The 16,384-nt window shown below is 39.5% G+C and overlaps 1 protein-coding gene across 1 annotated transcript; it reads right to left on the bottom strand.

The window, feature by feature from the left end:
• Positions 1-6,002: 6,002 nt before the first annotated feature.
• LOC104106607 (photosynthetic NDH subunit of lumenal location 4, chloroplastic) lies at positions 6,003-14,568 on the bottom strand. Its single transcript, XM_009615185.4, has 6 exons — positions 14,173-14,568; positions 13,784-13,876; positions 12,400-12,460; positions 12,233-12,301; positions 11,353-11,480; positions 6,003-6,338 (listed from the first exon to the last, which is right to left on the bottom strand). Exons 1-5 carry the CDS (start codon positions 14,500-14,502, stop codon positions 11,401-11,403), a joined length of 633 nt encoding a protein of 210 aa, XP_009613480.1. The 5' UTR covers positions 14,503-14,568; the 3' UTR covers positions 6,003-6,338; positions 11,353-11,400.
• Positions 14,569-16,384: the final 1,816 nt, after the last annotated feature.

Below are 16,384 nucleotides of genomic sequence, written 5' to 3'. Positions count from 1 at the left end.
GTGGGACCAAGCAAAACAATCCATATTATTGATAAGAAATTTAATGAGTTTTCCCCTAAGCTCGGGGGTTAACCTCGTACCCAAGTATACCTTTTGATCGGGCAGATGCTCGATCAGTATGACTTGCTCCAGCTCTTCGACTGTCGATTTGGTGGAGTCGGAATCCTCGAGGATTATGAAGGATCGAGGGATCTAGTAGTCATCGTCCTTGTCCGTTCCCTGTTTCTCCGACTGAGTCGAGGCCGGTGGCTGTGGTTGCTATTTAGCTTCCTGTTTTCCTTTGGACTCCGATCCATTTGTTGACGAAAGTGCTGATACGGTATTACTTCGTAGAACGCGAACATCTCTTTGGTAGCATGTTGTTCCCCATACACCGTTTTTACTCCATCCGGTGTTGGGAACTTCAACATTTGGTGAAGGGTTGAGAGGACCGCCCTCATGTTGTGAATCCAGGGTCTTCCGAGCAGTGCGTTGTATCTCATATCGCCCTCGATCACATGGAACTTTGTTTCTTGGAATAGTTTCGGCTACATTTACTGGTAGGATGATTTCACCTTTAGTTGTTTCACTTGCCGTGTTGAAACCATTGAGAATCTGAGCTGCGAGTACGATCTGATCTTGTAGGCCGAGCTGCTCCATGACCCTTGATCGAATAATATTGGCCGAGCTTCCTGGATCAATTAAAACATGTTTAACCTGAATTTTATTCATAAGGATAGAGATTACCAAAGCATCATTGTAGGGTTGAGAGACCCCTTCTGCTTCATCATCATTGAATGATAAAGTGCCTTCTAGCACATAGTCTTGAGTTCATTTTTCCCTGGTGATTGATACTTTAGTGCGTTTGAACACGGGCCCTTGTGGAATATCGACCCCACCAACGATCATGTGAATCACGTGTTGTGGTTCTTCCTGCTCGTTTTTCCTGTTTGCATCCCTATCTCTGAAATGGTCTTTAGTTCGGTCGCTCAAGAATTCTCGAAGGTGACCCTCGTTGAATAGACGGGCCACTTCCTCCCTTAGTTGTCTGCAGTCTCCGATTCTATGACCATGTGTACCATGGTATTTGCATATTTGATTAGGGTTTCTTTGGGATGGATCGGTTTGTAGGGGCCTCGGCCATCTAGTATCTTTGATTCTCTAAATGGCTAACACAATACCTGATGCGTTGATGCTGAAGTTGTATTCTGATAATCGTGGTGCTTCTGTGGGATCGGCATGTTTATCGATGCCACTTTTGCTCAAAAGTCCTCGAGAGCTCTGTCCTCGATCGTTCCTTCGATCATTTCGGATGGGATTGCATCCTGGGATGCTGTTTCTACGATCTACATTGTACGGTTGGTACCGATCTCTGTTCGATCGGAGTTCTCTGTCGATATCCCTTTGAGTTCTTCTGACGGGCCTGTTTGGATAAATGGAAATGGAAGGGGTCCCCAATTGATCATCTTCGACCCTGATCTTTGACTGGTACCGATTATGTACATCGGCCCAGGTTACCGCTGGATATTCAATTAAATTTTGCTTTAGTTGTCGTGATGCCACCGAACTTCGTTCGTTCAAACCTTGAGTAAAGACTTGAATAGCCTAATCATCTGTGACCGGTGGTAGTTCCAAGCGTTCCATCTGGAACCGAGATACGAATTCCCTCAACATTTCGTTGTCTTTTTGTTTCACCTTGAAGAGGTCCGACTTCCTAGTCGCAACCTTTATTGCTCCGGCATGTGCCTTTACGAAGGAATCTGCAAGCATGGCGAAGGAATCGATAAGATTTGGCGGCAAATTGTGGTATCATATCATTGCTCCTTTCGACAAGGTTTCTCCAAATTTCTTCAGTAGAACAGATTCGATCTCATCGTCTTCCAAGTCATTCCCTTTTATTGTGCATGTATAAGAAGTGACATGCTCGTTAGGGTCGGTGGTCCCATTGTACTTAGGAATTTTTGGCATTCGAAATTTCTTCGGAATGGGTTTTGGTGCCGTACTCGGAGGGAAAGGCTTCTGTACGAGTTATTTTGAATCCATACCCTTTAGAATCGGCGGTGCCCCCGGTATTTGGTCAACTCGGGAATTGTATGTCTCTATTTTCTTGTTATTTGCCTCGATTTTTGTTTCTCCCGATTCAATCCATTTAGTGAGCTCCTCGAGTATTTTCATAATGGCAGAGTTAGTCCCCGATTCGTTGGCGTTCGACCATTCCGGCACAGGCTCGGTCCTGTGAACGACTTCTGGTTCGATCCTACTCGGTGTTCGGTGCTAATTTTGTAGTTGTGCTATAACGGCTTGTTGAGCCTGTAACATTTCGAATATCAATTGGAGGCTAACTCCACTATCTTCTCCGTGCGTACCTCGACCACCTGATCGAAATTCCCTGCGTACGCTACCTTCGGGATCAACGCCCAAATTTGCATTTAGGACGACATGTGAACTGACATCGACGTGATTTGCAGTTGGTGTTCCCTCGAGGTCAGCCAAAGGCACCTCGATCTGAGGCCGTTGTCATCATGTGTAGGCGCTGCTTGTGAGTTTGACATATTTATCCTGAAAACAAAGATTCTTACAAGAACAAATGTAAAGTAATGTGTGTTATCGGAATTAGTATTAAGCAATCACTATTATCCTTAGCCCCACGGTGGGCGCCAAACTGTTTACCCTTAAAATTGGATAACAATTAAACTTATAATGTAATTTTAAGGACACGTGATTTCACCTAATACCAATTGATAAATGTGAAGATTAATAATAGAAATGAACTATAAAGTAAAGCGAATCAATATTGAAATGGAATTTAACCCTCGAGTTAGGGTGTCCTCGAACTGATTGATACTAAAACAGTTAAAAATAAAGCAAGCTGATGAACAAGAGAGTATAAGCTAAAGAGAGAGCGTTATATTAGCTTTTTTATGCGAGAACAATATATCTTACAAATGGTTAATACTCCCCTTTATATAGTAAATGAATTCTACTTATGATATAACTCTAATTACAGAAGGAAATCTCATGATTAGCTAATTAACTGTTCCTAATTTGATCCGTTCCGAGATTTCCGCTATGATCTTCGACTAGTCACGGATATTTCACCTTTCCATTATTATGTTATCTTCGATCTTCCTTGATGCCTATCTCATTCGGTCTCGATCGCTGTTGTCCTCGATCTTGACACATACCTCGAATCCCGAACTTGGTACCTTGTCCTCGTACCTTGGTATGATCCACTATGGGGCCGACCTTCGATGCAACTCCCTGGTCCCGGTCAGATAGAAAAATTGGGTAGACTCGATTTTAACCGTATATAGTATCCAATAAATTAGCAAGAGTTAAAAAATATATTAATTATGGTCGTTGGCAAGATAAATCATGTTCGATTTCTGTACTAAACCAAATGCATATCCAAAAGGTCAAAACACGAAACGTATCTTACTTGTTTGGTTTTTATTAACAAAATACCGTGTTTATAAATTGTTTTGAAGAAGCAGTTTGTTATTAGCCCTGAATATAAATATTTATGTAACAATAACTAAACTCGTAATTAATGGATATATTCAAATCAACTACTAATATTAATCAAACTAAACAGTCCCAAAGTGAATAGTGTCGTAGGATCCTATTATTGTTATTGTTATTCTTTTTCCTCTAACGGATTTCCATTTATGAAAAAAAAGTCATCGCATAAAAAGGACATCTCATTAAAGACATAACATGAAAAGACTCACAATTTTCCCCTTTAAAGTCCCTCAATTAGAACCCTTTACTTTTGTCACATACAATCAGATTGTGACCTTTCTACCAAGTGTCCAAGTTTGGTCTGCAATTTTCCTGTTTGCTCTCAATAATTCATTCCCTAATTTTTCAAATGATTGATGTTTTTTCCTTAAATTTCTAGTCTCGTTTGAATATAAATTTTCTACTATCCCTCCTGTTAGTCGCCGAGATAGAAATAGTTAGGAGCTATTGAATTCAGAATTTAAACTTAATGAGTTCAATTTTTATATTTAATTTATTGTATTATTAAAATATGAGTTTAGGTCTCTAATATTTGTGTGATTTTTATAGGATATCTATATTTCATGTCAAATTTTTTAGTTTCATATGAACCGTAGCCAAAAGGCTACATTCACCTCAAATAGTGCCAATGTGGTCCATACTAGTGGCTAGGGTGTTCAAACCGAACCGGAAAATCGCACCAAATCGAAAAATCAAACCAAACCGATTAAAAAACCCGACAAGGTTTGGTTTGACTTGGTTTGGTATTGAGTAAAAAAATCTGAACCAAACCGACATATAAATATATAATTTTTATATATATTTTTAAGACGTTATATTGAATCTTCTTTAAAAAAAATATCCGAAATATTTGGGATCCTCTCACATGTTAACCTTGAAAGCGTACATTAACGAAAATTATTGTTAGACGACTAAGAAAATAACTATCATGTGTTACTAAAAAAATTCTCTCATTAGAATATTTTAATAGATCATATGTTTGTCAATTTTTTCAATATTTACTAAACATATATTCGCTTATCAAAACTTTATCTATAACTTTAACAAAGTAAGATTGGAATAATATTCATGTAACAAAATAAAACCCGAAAAATCCGACAAAACCGAACCAATCCAAACCGATATAGTTGATTTGGTTTGATTTTGATAAAAACCGAACCAATCCGATCCATGTACACCCCTACTGGTGGCAAACGTTTACCCTAATTAATGAGCCAATTTCGACGTCTCACACATTGGATTTAAAATGGATGCTGGTGCACCAATATAGAAACAAAAGTTGGCCACAAGTAAAAGTTGTCCCTTACCATGGAAAAAAACAATAAAAGTTGGACCCCTGAAATTGAAAAACTTTATAACTAGTCTGCTTTATTTTTTACTTTAACCAAGAGAAGAGTATTTATCAAGTAGGTGGAGCAATTAAATGAAAAGTATTATTTTGAGGTTTGAGATTATCTTCATGTCCATTTAGTAATCTCAAATTTACGCAAAATCAATAGAGCTGTATTTACTCTACCCCATGGTAAATGAACACAGAGGCGGATCCATAATATAGAGGTTTTAAATGCCACACCATATACAGGATTTGGCATAAGCAGTGTCAATATTTATATAAGAGAAGTAATTACTTCTAAAGTAGGTAAAAGCAAAAAGAATCCACCTTTAGCGTTAAAAGAGACTTGGTCCTCTGTTTGTAACTTTGTATCTTGCGTATATATAGCTTCATAATCAAAATGTCTTTACATAAATTATTATCACTTAATCCGTATTAATAATTCACATTTTGATCTCAATTTTATCACTAAGTATAGTCAAATAATGTAGTTTGCTAAACCCAGGGGTGGGAGTAATTTTTCCCTTTCAAAGATATAACAGGATATAAAATATCAAAACAAATACATATATTGATGCCGTTGAACGTATTTGGAGTAATAGACCAAGTCATGTGAAGATGATTCACAACAATTACATAAGCAAATCGACCTCAAGATTCAGAAACATCACACAAGTCGCAGTTCAATTTGTATTGTAACGGGTATATGTACCTCACACTATATCTCAACTACATATATAGCCCTTCAAAATAGTGGATGTGGGACAGTGAACGTCACAATATTTTACTAAAATTCCTGCTATAGCATATGCATTATTGAGCTATGACATCAAAGAATCTCATAATTTCAGCTAGTTTCAACCTAGGATCTTCCTTCAGCATTGCAATTTTATTGTTGAAGATGGTGACAGTGGAAAAGAGGTCAAATGGAATGCACTCAACTATATGGCATGGGGGTCAATGAAATTGGAGAAAATCATCTAAGACCAAAGTTTAAATTTCACCATAGAACAAAAAACGTAGGTGAACCACCTAGAATAAAAAACGTAGGTGGTTCTTCTCATTTGCCTAAACCTTTGGTGGCCCTGGTGGAAATAGCACGTACCCAATAAAAGCTGGTCCCGACACCACTATTATATAAATAAAAGTAAAAGGAGGCCAAATGGAATGATCCTGACCATTTTTGACTTCATGTTGCATAGTGAAGGGTGAACTATAGTTATTCAAGATTTTCAAGTATGTTGAACATGAAAACCAAATTTGCATATACTTTATTTAAGTAGAATGGTCAATTATACACATTATATATGTTAGTAACTTGGATTATCAGCTCAAAAATGAACTCAGAAAGCTGGCACCTGCAAGCTCTCCTCACCATTAGCTAGGTAAGTTGCATTTTGTATGGTGAAAGCCATGTGATGCTTGACTTACTTTTATTCCCTTAAGAGAAAGAATCTGCCACCTTTTGCTCTATATCTTCAGTCAAACTAATTCTGGGTGTAGCCTATGTCAAGAGATCAACAATATGTCAGTACATTAAACAAGCCCCACATCAATGAAGTAATGAAAGTCAATATTTTCTGCATAACATCTTCAAGTGTAAGCTATGCAAACTTCAGGACATTGAAACTGGTTACCCTGTAAGCCACAGATTTCAAGTAGCTCAAACAATATGGCATAAGAGGGAACACTCTTGCTATGATTCCAATGAAATTTTTTCTTAATCAGTAAGTACAGTATGAATATAGTTGCTTCACCAGGGTATATTTTTCATACATGTTGACTTGATCTAATCAATTATGGCGCAAAAAGTTAAGAACTCAAAGATCTCTACCCAGAAAGGGAACTTTCAGCAGCACAGCACAAACCCTACATGAATAATGGGGCAAAAGACATTGGAACAGCTTTTGACAAACACTTTATAATTCTAACCTGAATTCGTTGTTATTAGTATTATTTTTGGGAAGTATCTAATCTGAATTCATTCTTAAAGTTAATGACGACATTAGATCAAGAATTCTTGAAACACTGCCAGAACTGATGCATTAATCATTGCATGGATTCATCTGCTCTAGAGACGGGAATCTGAAGTGGAGTCATTGGGATGTCACAATGCCACTGGAATTTTGGCAGTTCTTAGCTTCAGAAATGGAAACCAAAAATCACTCCACATTTTTATTGTTATTGTCATTGTAGTCAACTAGTCACCATAATTTCCGGTACAGATGCCACAACATACAAAAAGTTTCAGTGCAGAGTCCAACACTCGGAAGAAATTCAAAATAAACTAAACAAATGGTGAATCCTGAAGCCATATCTGTTGTTTATTAAAATAAGATATTGTGGGTCAACATTTCATGTAGAGGTCCTAGCTAGACCCAAGTGCAACAGAATCAAGGAAGATTGCATGTCCTAACATCTCCTTTTTACCTTTACGATAGATGGTGGAGTGATCTTTGGGCACCAAGTTTGGTGCATGTTTCTCAACCTTAACGGAGTCCAATGGGTTATGCCAACAAATGTAACACAAGCCCTATGCAGTTGGCAAATCCAGAAAATGAGGACGGCGACAAAGAAAACCTGGAAGACCATTCCGCTTGGCATAATGTAGAGTATTGGGCTTGAGAGAAACCGCAGATGTTTTAAGGGGAAGGAAGAGAACTCTTCACTGTTGAAAATTTGATGCATCCAGAGTTTAAAAATATGGTGTAATGTTGATTTTACTACTGATACTACTGTAATGCTGGACTTCTTAGAATCTTTTCAGCTTTGAAGGATTCCTTCCTAGCAATATTTCATACTTAGCTCGGTACTAGCTTGGCACTAAGTTTATTCATAAAATTTACCTTTTACTGATAAAAAAGAAGTGGTAAACAGGAAATATAACACATCGTTCTACATTTCCATTGAACCTATTACAGACAACTTATCCAGAAAATTGTTTTAACAAATGTCAGAAACCCAGCTGGCGATTAGCGGTTACGGCAGCTAAAACGGCAGCATTTGGACGTTTGTACAAAGAACTAAGTGACAAGGGTGGAGATAAGAAGTTGTACAGGCTAGCCAAGGTGAGAGAAAGGAAGGACCGTGACCTGGATCAGGTGAGGTGCATCAAAGATGAGGATCGCAGAGTATTGATGGATGATGCACATATTAGACGTAGATGGCAGACATACTTCTATAAACTCCTAGATGAAGAGGGGGATAGGGGTATTGTGTTGCATGATTTGGAGCACTCCGAGAGTCGTCGTGACTTTGGTTTTTGTAGGCGTATCAAAATGGGGGAGGTCGAGGGGGCTATGCATAAGATGTGCAGGGGAAGAGCGACTGAGCCAGATGAAATTCCGGTAGAATTTTGGAAGAGCGTGGATAGAGCTAGCTTGGAATGGCTCACTGGGTTGTTTAACACCATCTTTAGGACGAACAAAATGCCTGAGGAATGGAGGTGTATTACGATGATTCTGGTGTATAAGAATAAGGGAGATATCCAAAATTGTAACTATACGGGTATCAAGCTGTTGAGCCACACTATGAAAGTCTGGGAGAGAGTGGTGGAAGCGAGGGTGAGGAATAGCGTGTCTATTTCCGAAAACCAGTTCGGATTCATGCCGGGATGTTCGACTACGGAAGCCATTCACCTTGTAAGGAGGTTGGTGGATCAATATAGGGATAGGAAGAGAGACTTACATATGGTGTTCATTGATCTAGAGAAAGCATACGGCAAAGTTCTGAGGGAGATTCTATGGAGGTGTTTGGAGGCTAGGGGTATTTCGGTGGCTTACACTAGGGTGATTAAGGACATGTATGATGGAGCTAAAATACGAGTGAGGACCGGGGGGGGGGGGGGGAGGGATTCAGACACTTTTCAGTTGTGATGGGGTTGCACCAGGGGTCGGCTCTTAGCCCATTCTTATTTGCCATGGCGTTGGACACACTAACGCGCCACATTCAAGGGGAGGTGCCATGGTGTATGTTATTTGCGGATGATATTGTTCTGATTGACGAGACGCGAGGCGGTGTTAACATGAGACTGGAGGTTTGGAGACAGACGTTGGAGTCTAAAGGTTTCAAGTTGAGTAGGACCAAGACTGAGTATTTGGAGTGCAAGTTCAGTGACGAAACTGATGGTACAGACGCGGACGTGAGGCTTGATACACAAGTCATCCCTAAGAGAGTTAGTTTCAAGTACTTTGGGTCTATTATCCAAGGAAATGAGGAGATTGATGAGGATGTTACTCATCGTATTGGAGCGGGGTGGATGAAATGGAGACTCGCATCCGATGTTTTACGTGATAAGAATGTGCCACCTAAACTTAAAAGTAAAACGAGTGGTTGTCAGACCTACCATGTTGTACGGAGCAGAGTGTTGGCTAGTCAAGAACTCTCATGTCCAGAAGATGAAAGTAGCGAAAATGAGGATGTTGAGATGGATGTGCGGACATACCAGGATTGATAAGATTAGAAATAAAGATATTCGGGACAGGGTAGGATTAGCCTCGGTGGAGGACAAGACGCGGAAAACGAGGCTTAGGTGGTTTGGGCATGTGAAGAGTAGAAGCGCAGATGCTCCAGTGAGGAGGTGTGAGAGGTTGGCCTCGGGTGGTCTGAAAAAGGGTAGAGGTAGGCCAAAAAAGTACTGGGGAGAGGTAATTACGCAAGACTTGGCGTTGCTTCATCTCACTGAGGACATGACCCCTGATAGGAAGGTGTGGAGGTTGAAAATTATGGTAGACGGTTAGTAGGTAGTCGAGTGTGTATCTTCCCCATACCGGTAGTAGTAGTAGTTAGCCTTGTATTCAGTTATTAACAGTCTTGATTACTACATGTTTTCTTATTATATTGTTGTTGATACTGCTTGTTCTCTTATTATCTTATTATTGTTACTGCTTGTTTTCTTATTATCTTGTTGGTGGTATTGCTGGTTATTACTGCTCTCTTTTCTTTCCTTGAGCCGGGGTCTATCGGAAACAACCTCTCTACCCTCAAAGATTCAAAGTAGGGGTAAGGTCTGCGTACACACTACCCTCCTAGACCCCACTCGTGAGATTATACTGGGTTTTTTGTTGTTGTTGTTCTCTTTCTGGACCAACTGTTACAAAGCCAGCCGGAGTTGAGGAGAAAGAATATTTATTTCGAGTCATGGTCAGATCGGTTATTAGAATGAAACAAGGGATAGGGTAAACCTGGTGATTACGAACTTAAAACCTGCATAAACAAGTATTTGTGGAGATGTGTTTGTAAGGTGTTGGGAACAGTTAAATTAGATAGAAGACGTATATGTTAGATTATAGAAGGAACAACAATTCATTCTGGTAACAACCTTTGCAACCTGTTCCTTGTTTATCCATTCGATACTCATGAAGGTACATGCACCTTCTCTCTTTTTAATTAAAGTTATTTTCTTTCTTTTTTGTTTTGGGGGGTTGAGATAGGAAGGGCAACTGCAAACTTTACGGGAAAGCCATTATGTTTACATGATAAGAACATAGTGTAGACGCAGAATATTCCACAGGATCACTCATCAGTCTTTCTTTAACTTTCCTGATCTCTAGTTGTATGGCATTTCCTGCTTAGAAAATGAAAATACTTTTTCTTATATATGATGATGTAGGATCTCTATCCCAAAAGTTGCGAGCATTACTCTCATGTGAATAAATATGTTGAAATATCTGGCTTTTTTCTGGAAATTTTCTCTCTAGGAACAGTAAATAAGAGAGCTACCAGTCTGCTAGAAATCACCAAGATAACTCACTCTTCTACTGATGTTCTCTTTTCCTTATGTGCTATTAACCTTTGCTTAATTTATTGATTATAAATATAGTATGATATACCACTGGACAAATCATGTATAGGAATCATTTAACAATATGTTCTAAGCTTAAAAAGTGACATGTTGGTCGATGCAAGCAAATTTATACGTCTCATGAAGTTACCCCCAAAAACAAAATGGAGTGCTACTTTCTCTGTCCCAGTTACTTGAGCTACTTTTCCCTTTCCCTTATTCCCAATCTACTTGACCTTCTTTTTGGATGAAAATCCCTAATATGATAATTCTACTAAATTTAAACTAACAAATCCCGCCTCTGTGCAAAGTATGGGCACAATCCGGGATAAAGGAGATGTACGAAGGGGTGATGGTTAGCATGAAAATAGTCAAACTAATTCGAGGAGTCATACAGTCGATCCCAACTAGTTTGAGAATTAGGCGCAGTTCATGCATAAATTTAAACTAACACTATCTTTTATTTTTGTTAGTTATGTAGATACCAATAAAATAACCACATGCTCAGATTTTTTACAAATTTTCACTAGATGTGATACATCTTTGACACTCTACTCCACCTTATATACATTTAAATATTGTCCTGAATCTCCTCTAGGTAAGTCTCATATGGTAACACATAATAGGGTCATCCAGATTGGAACTGAGGGAGGAAGGGAGTACAAAAGTAAGTGTGACACCATGATATAACAAAGCAAGTTAGAACACTTAGTTACAAGGTGGCGTAGGAACTCACTAGTTGTGCTTGAGCTTCAGATTTCTCATCATATCATGTTGGCTTCCTTCATTTCCGGTTTCCCGAGTAGATTTCAACGAACTTGATGTCATATACAAGTGTTGCATTTCCAGGAATATTGCAGTCCCCTACACAAATAACGAACATACATCATTATTACTGTGTAAACACCTTTTTATTAAAGAATAGAAAAAAGAAAGTATTACTGTGTAAACAACTGAAATCACAACAAACTGAATATCTTCTTGTTATTGCAGAGATGAAAAAGTTAGATGAGTAACACGATGAGAACGGGCAGATGAGTCCCCTCAGCCTCCCAAGGCCAATGGTAGGTAGATCGTGTAATTGAGGAATATACATTGATTAAGATCACTAAGATACATTGCATGCTAATTGACATCCACCCTTTCAGAACATAGTAAACAGAGTCTCTGTTGAAGATGCTACTTGCAATTACGTGTTTCTTTCAATAATAATGCAAGTTTTTTTCTCACCAGTAAAACAAAGGAAAAAAAATTAAAAGATTCATTTTGGCTAGCTTGATGAAGATAAAGAATAGGCCTTATCATCTAATGTCGCGAGCTGATATATGTCTTAAGGAACCCAAGAATATAATGCATTTAATATGTACCATAAACTGACAACAGTGGGTTGCTCTAGTGGTAAGCACCCTCCACTTCCAACCAAGAGGTTGTGAGTTCGAGTCACCCCAAGAGCAAGGTGGGGAGTTTTTGGAGGGAGGGAGCCGAGGGTCTATCGGAAACGGCCTCTCTACCCCAGGGTAGGGGTAAGGTCTGCGTACACACTACCCTCCCCAGACCCCACTAGTGGGATTATACTGGGTTGTTGTTGTTGTTGTTTGTATGTACCATAAACACACCTGAAAAGCAGCCTGCTGGTTCTGGTCCATATGCCAAATGTGGAGGAATCTGAAGCTTACGTTTTCCACCTGTGTACCAAAACATCTAAAGTGAACTATGGTGGGAATATTGGAAAGAGAACAAGAAGAACCTCCACAGGAGGCTGTTATTAGCTGTAAAATCTTACCAATATGCATTGGCGGTACCCCTTCACCTCCCAAGATTCCTTGATCTAGTCCCTTGATAACCTGTCAACAGCATGCCTCAGTTCACGAATTGTAGATGAGGTATTGCAAAAATTGAACTATACTCTTCATTTACTGTCTCGTTTATGTTTCTTATTCATGTACTCCTTCAATATGAACCTTAGATAAAGCTCTTGGATCTCGTCGCAATTACAATTTGAGGTGTACATATATAGCAAGAGATTCCAGTATAATCAAAAGTTATGGCTTACTGAGAAGAATTGGTTATCACTTAGCAGCACATTATTGCTGTCTTCCTTTGATCAATAATCAAATGAGGTTGTTGATGTTACATGGTGTGACCTTGGGCCTCACTCAATCCCATAAGCTAGCACATGAGGCGAGGATTGCTCATATAAGGAGATCACAATATGTGGGACTTAACACCCCGTCCCCTCCCCCGACTTCCCAAACAGAGCGTAACATAACACAAGGGTCCAACACTGAGAAACACAACAACAAGGATCAATGGGTTTGCCTCTGATACCATGTGAAAGAATGGAGCTTGGGCCTAACTCAACTCTAAAAGCTAGCTCAAGAGTGGAGGATTGCCCAAGACCATATAAGGATACCACAACTCATTCCCTCAACCAATGTGCGAATTAACAAATGGAAGTAATCTTATCTTGTTCTACTCCATTTGATATCCCAAAACATGGTTGTCTCATTTCTGCAAGCTTCTTTTATATTTCATTCCTTTTCCTTCTTTCTTGTATGGATAAAAGTTTTTTTTTTTTATAATAAAATATTTTGGTAGCAAAAACAGCGGACGGGGGCACAGGGGAATAGGAAAGATGTTAATACAAATCCAGATGGTAAGACTACCTTAATAAAGCCTAGACGTCTAGTAAATTTGGACGATGGTAACATACACTTACTTTTTTAAAGTAAGAGGCTGTATCAAAATTATAACTATCTTCAATTTCCAGCATTTATAAAAGTCAAGAAAACAGCGGAAATGAAAAATGATGATAGACTAAAACATGGATGATAATGCCCTAACAGTTGCTTAATTCAGAGTCGTTTACATTCTTCTCTTAATCTATCTTTACAAACTGCTCATATATTTTCTTTTGTCAGTACATAGATATGTTTCCAGCTTGATATACTTTTTATGATCTTATCTTTTGATGCATATAGTGTATAGATAATAGAACTATAATAAATAAATATATACAAACACCTTTTCAACTGTGTATCTGATAGATAACCAGTCCTAATTTTATAATCTGGGACAGATATACAAAGCAGAAGCTAATTAGGAGTCACACTTTAATACCATCAGTTGCAATAACTTACATTTGACTCCGAACTGGAAAAACATACCTTGCCCATGCCGAGGCGCATGGTCAGGGGTCGACCACGTTTATAGCTGCTGTCGAAAACTATCCCATCCCCAAACCTTGCAGTATAATGAATCTGCAATAATAATATACTTAAAAAAACATTCTCAAGTTCAAGAAAGATTAGAGATAGATAACTAGATATTCAAACATTCCCATGTGACTAATAGAGGAAGTGGTATGTCCTCATGGGGGAAAAAAAAAGATACAGCAGCAAACAATGCCCCTTTTTTTAGCAGAAAATACTGAAGATGAATCTTTTAGTAACTTCAATTTATCTTTCTCATTATTCTCCTCTGTTGTATGAACAATAGAAGATAAAAAATCCACTCCTTTTCCTTTTTTCTTTGCCCGTTTTTACTTTGGACTTACATTAATGAGCTGATTATAAGGAGCCTCTTGACCAGAGCCAACAGCAATGTCACAATAACCAAGTCCAGAGCGGGCAAAATTGAAGTCACAAGTGGGCTCAGCAGTAGTAGCATAGTATTCAATTCTGGTAGCATCAGCAATTAAGGGTGTCAAAGCCATTACTGAAGCAGCCAATATTCCAACACCCACTTGCAAAATTTGCTTCTTGTTGATACTAGGACTGGATTGGTTTGAACTAGAAGAAGCCTTGAAAACGGCTGCTGTAGCTGTGGGCTTTGGAGTGAAGGCTTGAAGCTTTAGTGATGAAAAGGCTAATGAAGAGACTGCCATTTTTATGTCTTTGTGATTTCTATCTCATTAATCTGTAGCTTGTGGGCTGTATTTAGATATATGGGGCATTGGTTGTTTTGACAAGAGGTGAAGGTGATCATACATTTTTGGGGGCCATTTTTGGCGCACGTGCGGGCCAATTGGTTTTCCTTTTTTTTTTTATTCCCCTCCGCTTTGATTCCCCTTTGTGACCCTAGTGTGATGACTCGCCATGTCATCATGCCACATAAGTGCCATTTGGCATATATTAATGCCATGTGGAAGCTTACATAGGAGGAATGCTTGCATTTGTGAGAAGATTCTAGAAAAGTATGGACATTTCCTTTGGAAGATCCTAGATGTTTATGAATTTGCTAGGAAAGTCCTTGGAATCTTCTAGGCTTGTAGAGAATTCTAGAGAAAGCCCTTATCTTGTAAATATTAAGGACTTGTGTAACAATTAATATTTGCACATTAGCTCCTAGGAGACTAGTATATAAAGGAGGCCATTCATTTATAATTCATCAAGCAAACAATTCAAGTTCTCTCTAATATAAAGCTTCCATTAACAATTCTCTTGTGTTCTTTCTACCATTCTCTTAGCGATCTTGAGTGTAGTAAGGCTAACTTGGCATAACAAGAACGTGAGCAAATTGTCAAGTGCCGCACGTGTACTTAGTTAATTACTAAGGACGTGACAACGTGGTATCAGAGCAAAGGTTACGACTAAGGGAATGGCGAACGATGGAGAAATTAACGCTGCCAACACTCAAGCCAACGTCATCCAGGATGCTGCTGGCAAGAGCGGCCGTAACAAAAAGAGAAATGCCACCAACAAGGGCCAGAAAGTGCCACCTGAGGTTGCGTCAAACGAAGGGCTTACATCCCAAGAAACATCTGCCACTGAGGCGAGCGAGGATGAAGTGGAGGTCCTGCCTGAGGACGTCTCGCTCGGTAAAGAGTGGGTGATGAAGATGAACGCGGGGATGGACGCCGTGGAGATCTTTGGCCAACGCTTGGGGAAGGTGGAAGGCACCCTTAGTGTTCTTGAGGGGCACACTCTTGAAGAGATTGAGAGCATCCGAAATGACTTGGAGGGACGTACACAGACCGAGATGGAACTAAGGCAAACTATCACTGCCTTAGAGTGTAGACTCATGGAGGCTTTGAGTACTATCGATGCTATGAAGGCAAAGATAGAGTCACTCGAGGAGCATGTTAGTGCTGGCGTGACCGAGGCAGCCATCAATGTTGTGGTGACGAGGGAGGCCAAGATCGAGGCTCCCAAACCCCCGGTGTTCAAAGGTGTTCGTGATGCGCAAGAAGTGGAAAACTTCCTTTGGCACTTGGAGAACTACTTCAAGCACGGCAAAGTGAAGGACGACGAGGCCATGATCAACACTGCGGTGTTGTACCTCTCAGAGACTGCCATGCTATGGTGGAGAAGGAAGATGGCCGATGTGGATAAAAGTATATGTACTATTAGCACGTGGGATCAGTTCAAAGCCGAGTTCAAGCGACAGTTCTTTCCAAACAATGTCTTGTACGAGGCAAGGCGCAAACTTAGGGAGTTGAAGCAAACAGGGAGCATACGTGTCTATGTCAAGGAATTCACTACCCTTATGCTTCAAATCCCCAACCTGACCAATGATGACTTGTTGTTCCACTTCATGGACGGGTTGCAAAATTGGGCTAAGCAGGAGTTACAACGCCGGCAAGTCACAAATATAGACCAAGCCATAGTGGAGGCCGAATCATTAATGGATTTCAGGCATGACAAACACGACAAAGGGAAAGTCAAAGAATCAAAGTTTAACAATGTCAAAGGTGGGGGAGACCGTGGCAAAGTCAAGGAGATACAACAACAATACTACAAGACTCAAGATTCCAAAAAGCTGAGTGG

This window comes from Nicotiana tomentosiformis, chromosome 5, assembly GCF_000390325.3.
Source record: "Nicotiana tomentosiformis chromosome 5, ASM39032v3, whole genome shotgun sequence".
In the NCBI taxonomy this organism is placed as follows: Eukaryota; Viridiplantae; Streptophyta; class Magnoliopsida; order Solanales; family Solanaceae; genus Nicotiana; species Nicotiana tomentosiformis.
The sequence above is the reverse complement of the archived record's forward strand: the minus strand, read 5'-3'. Positions and strand labels throughout refer to the sequence as shown.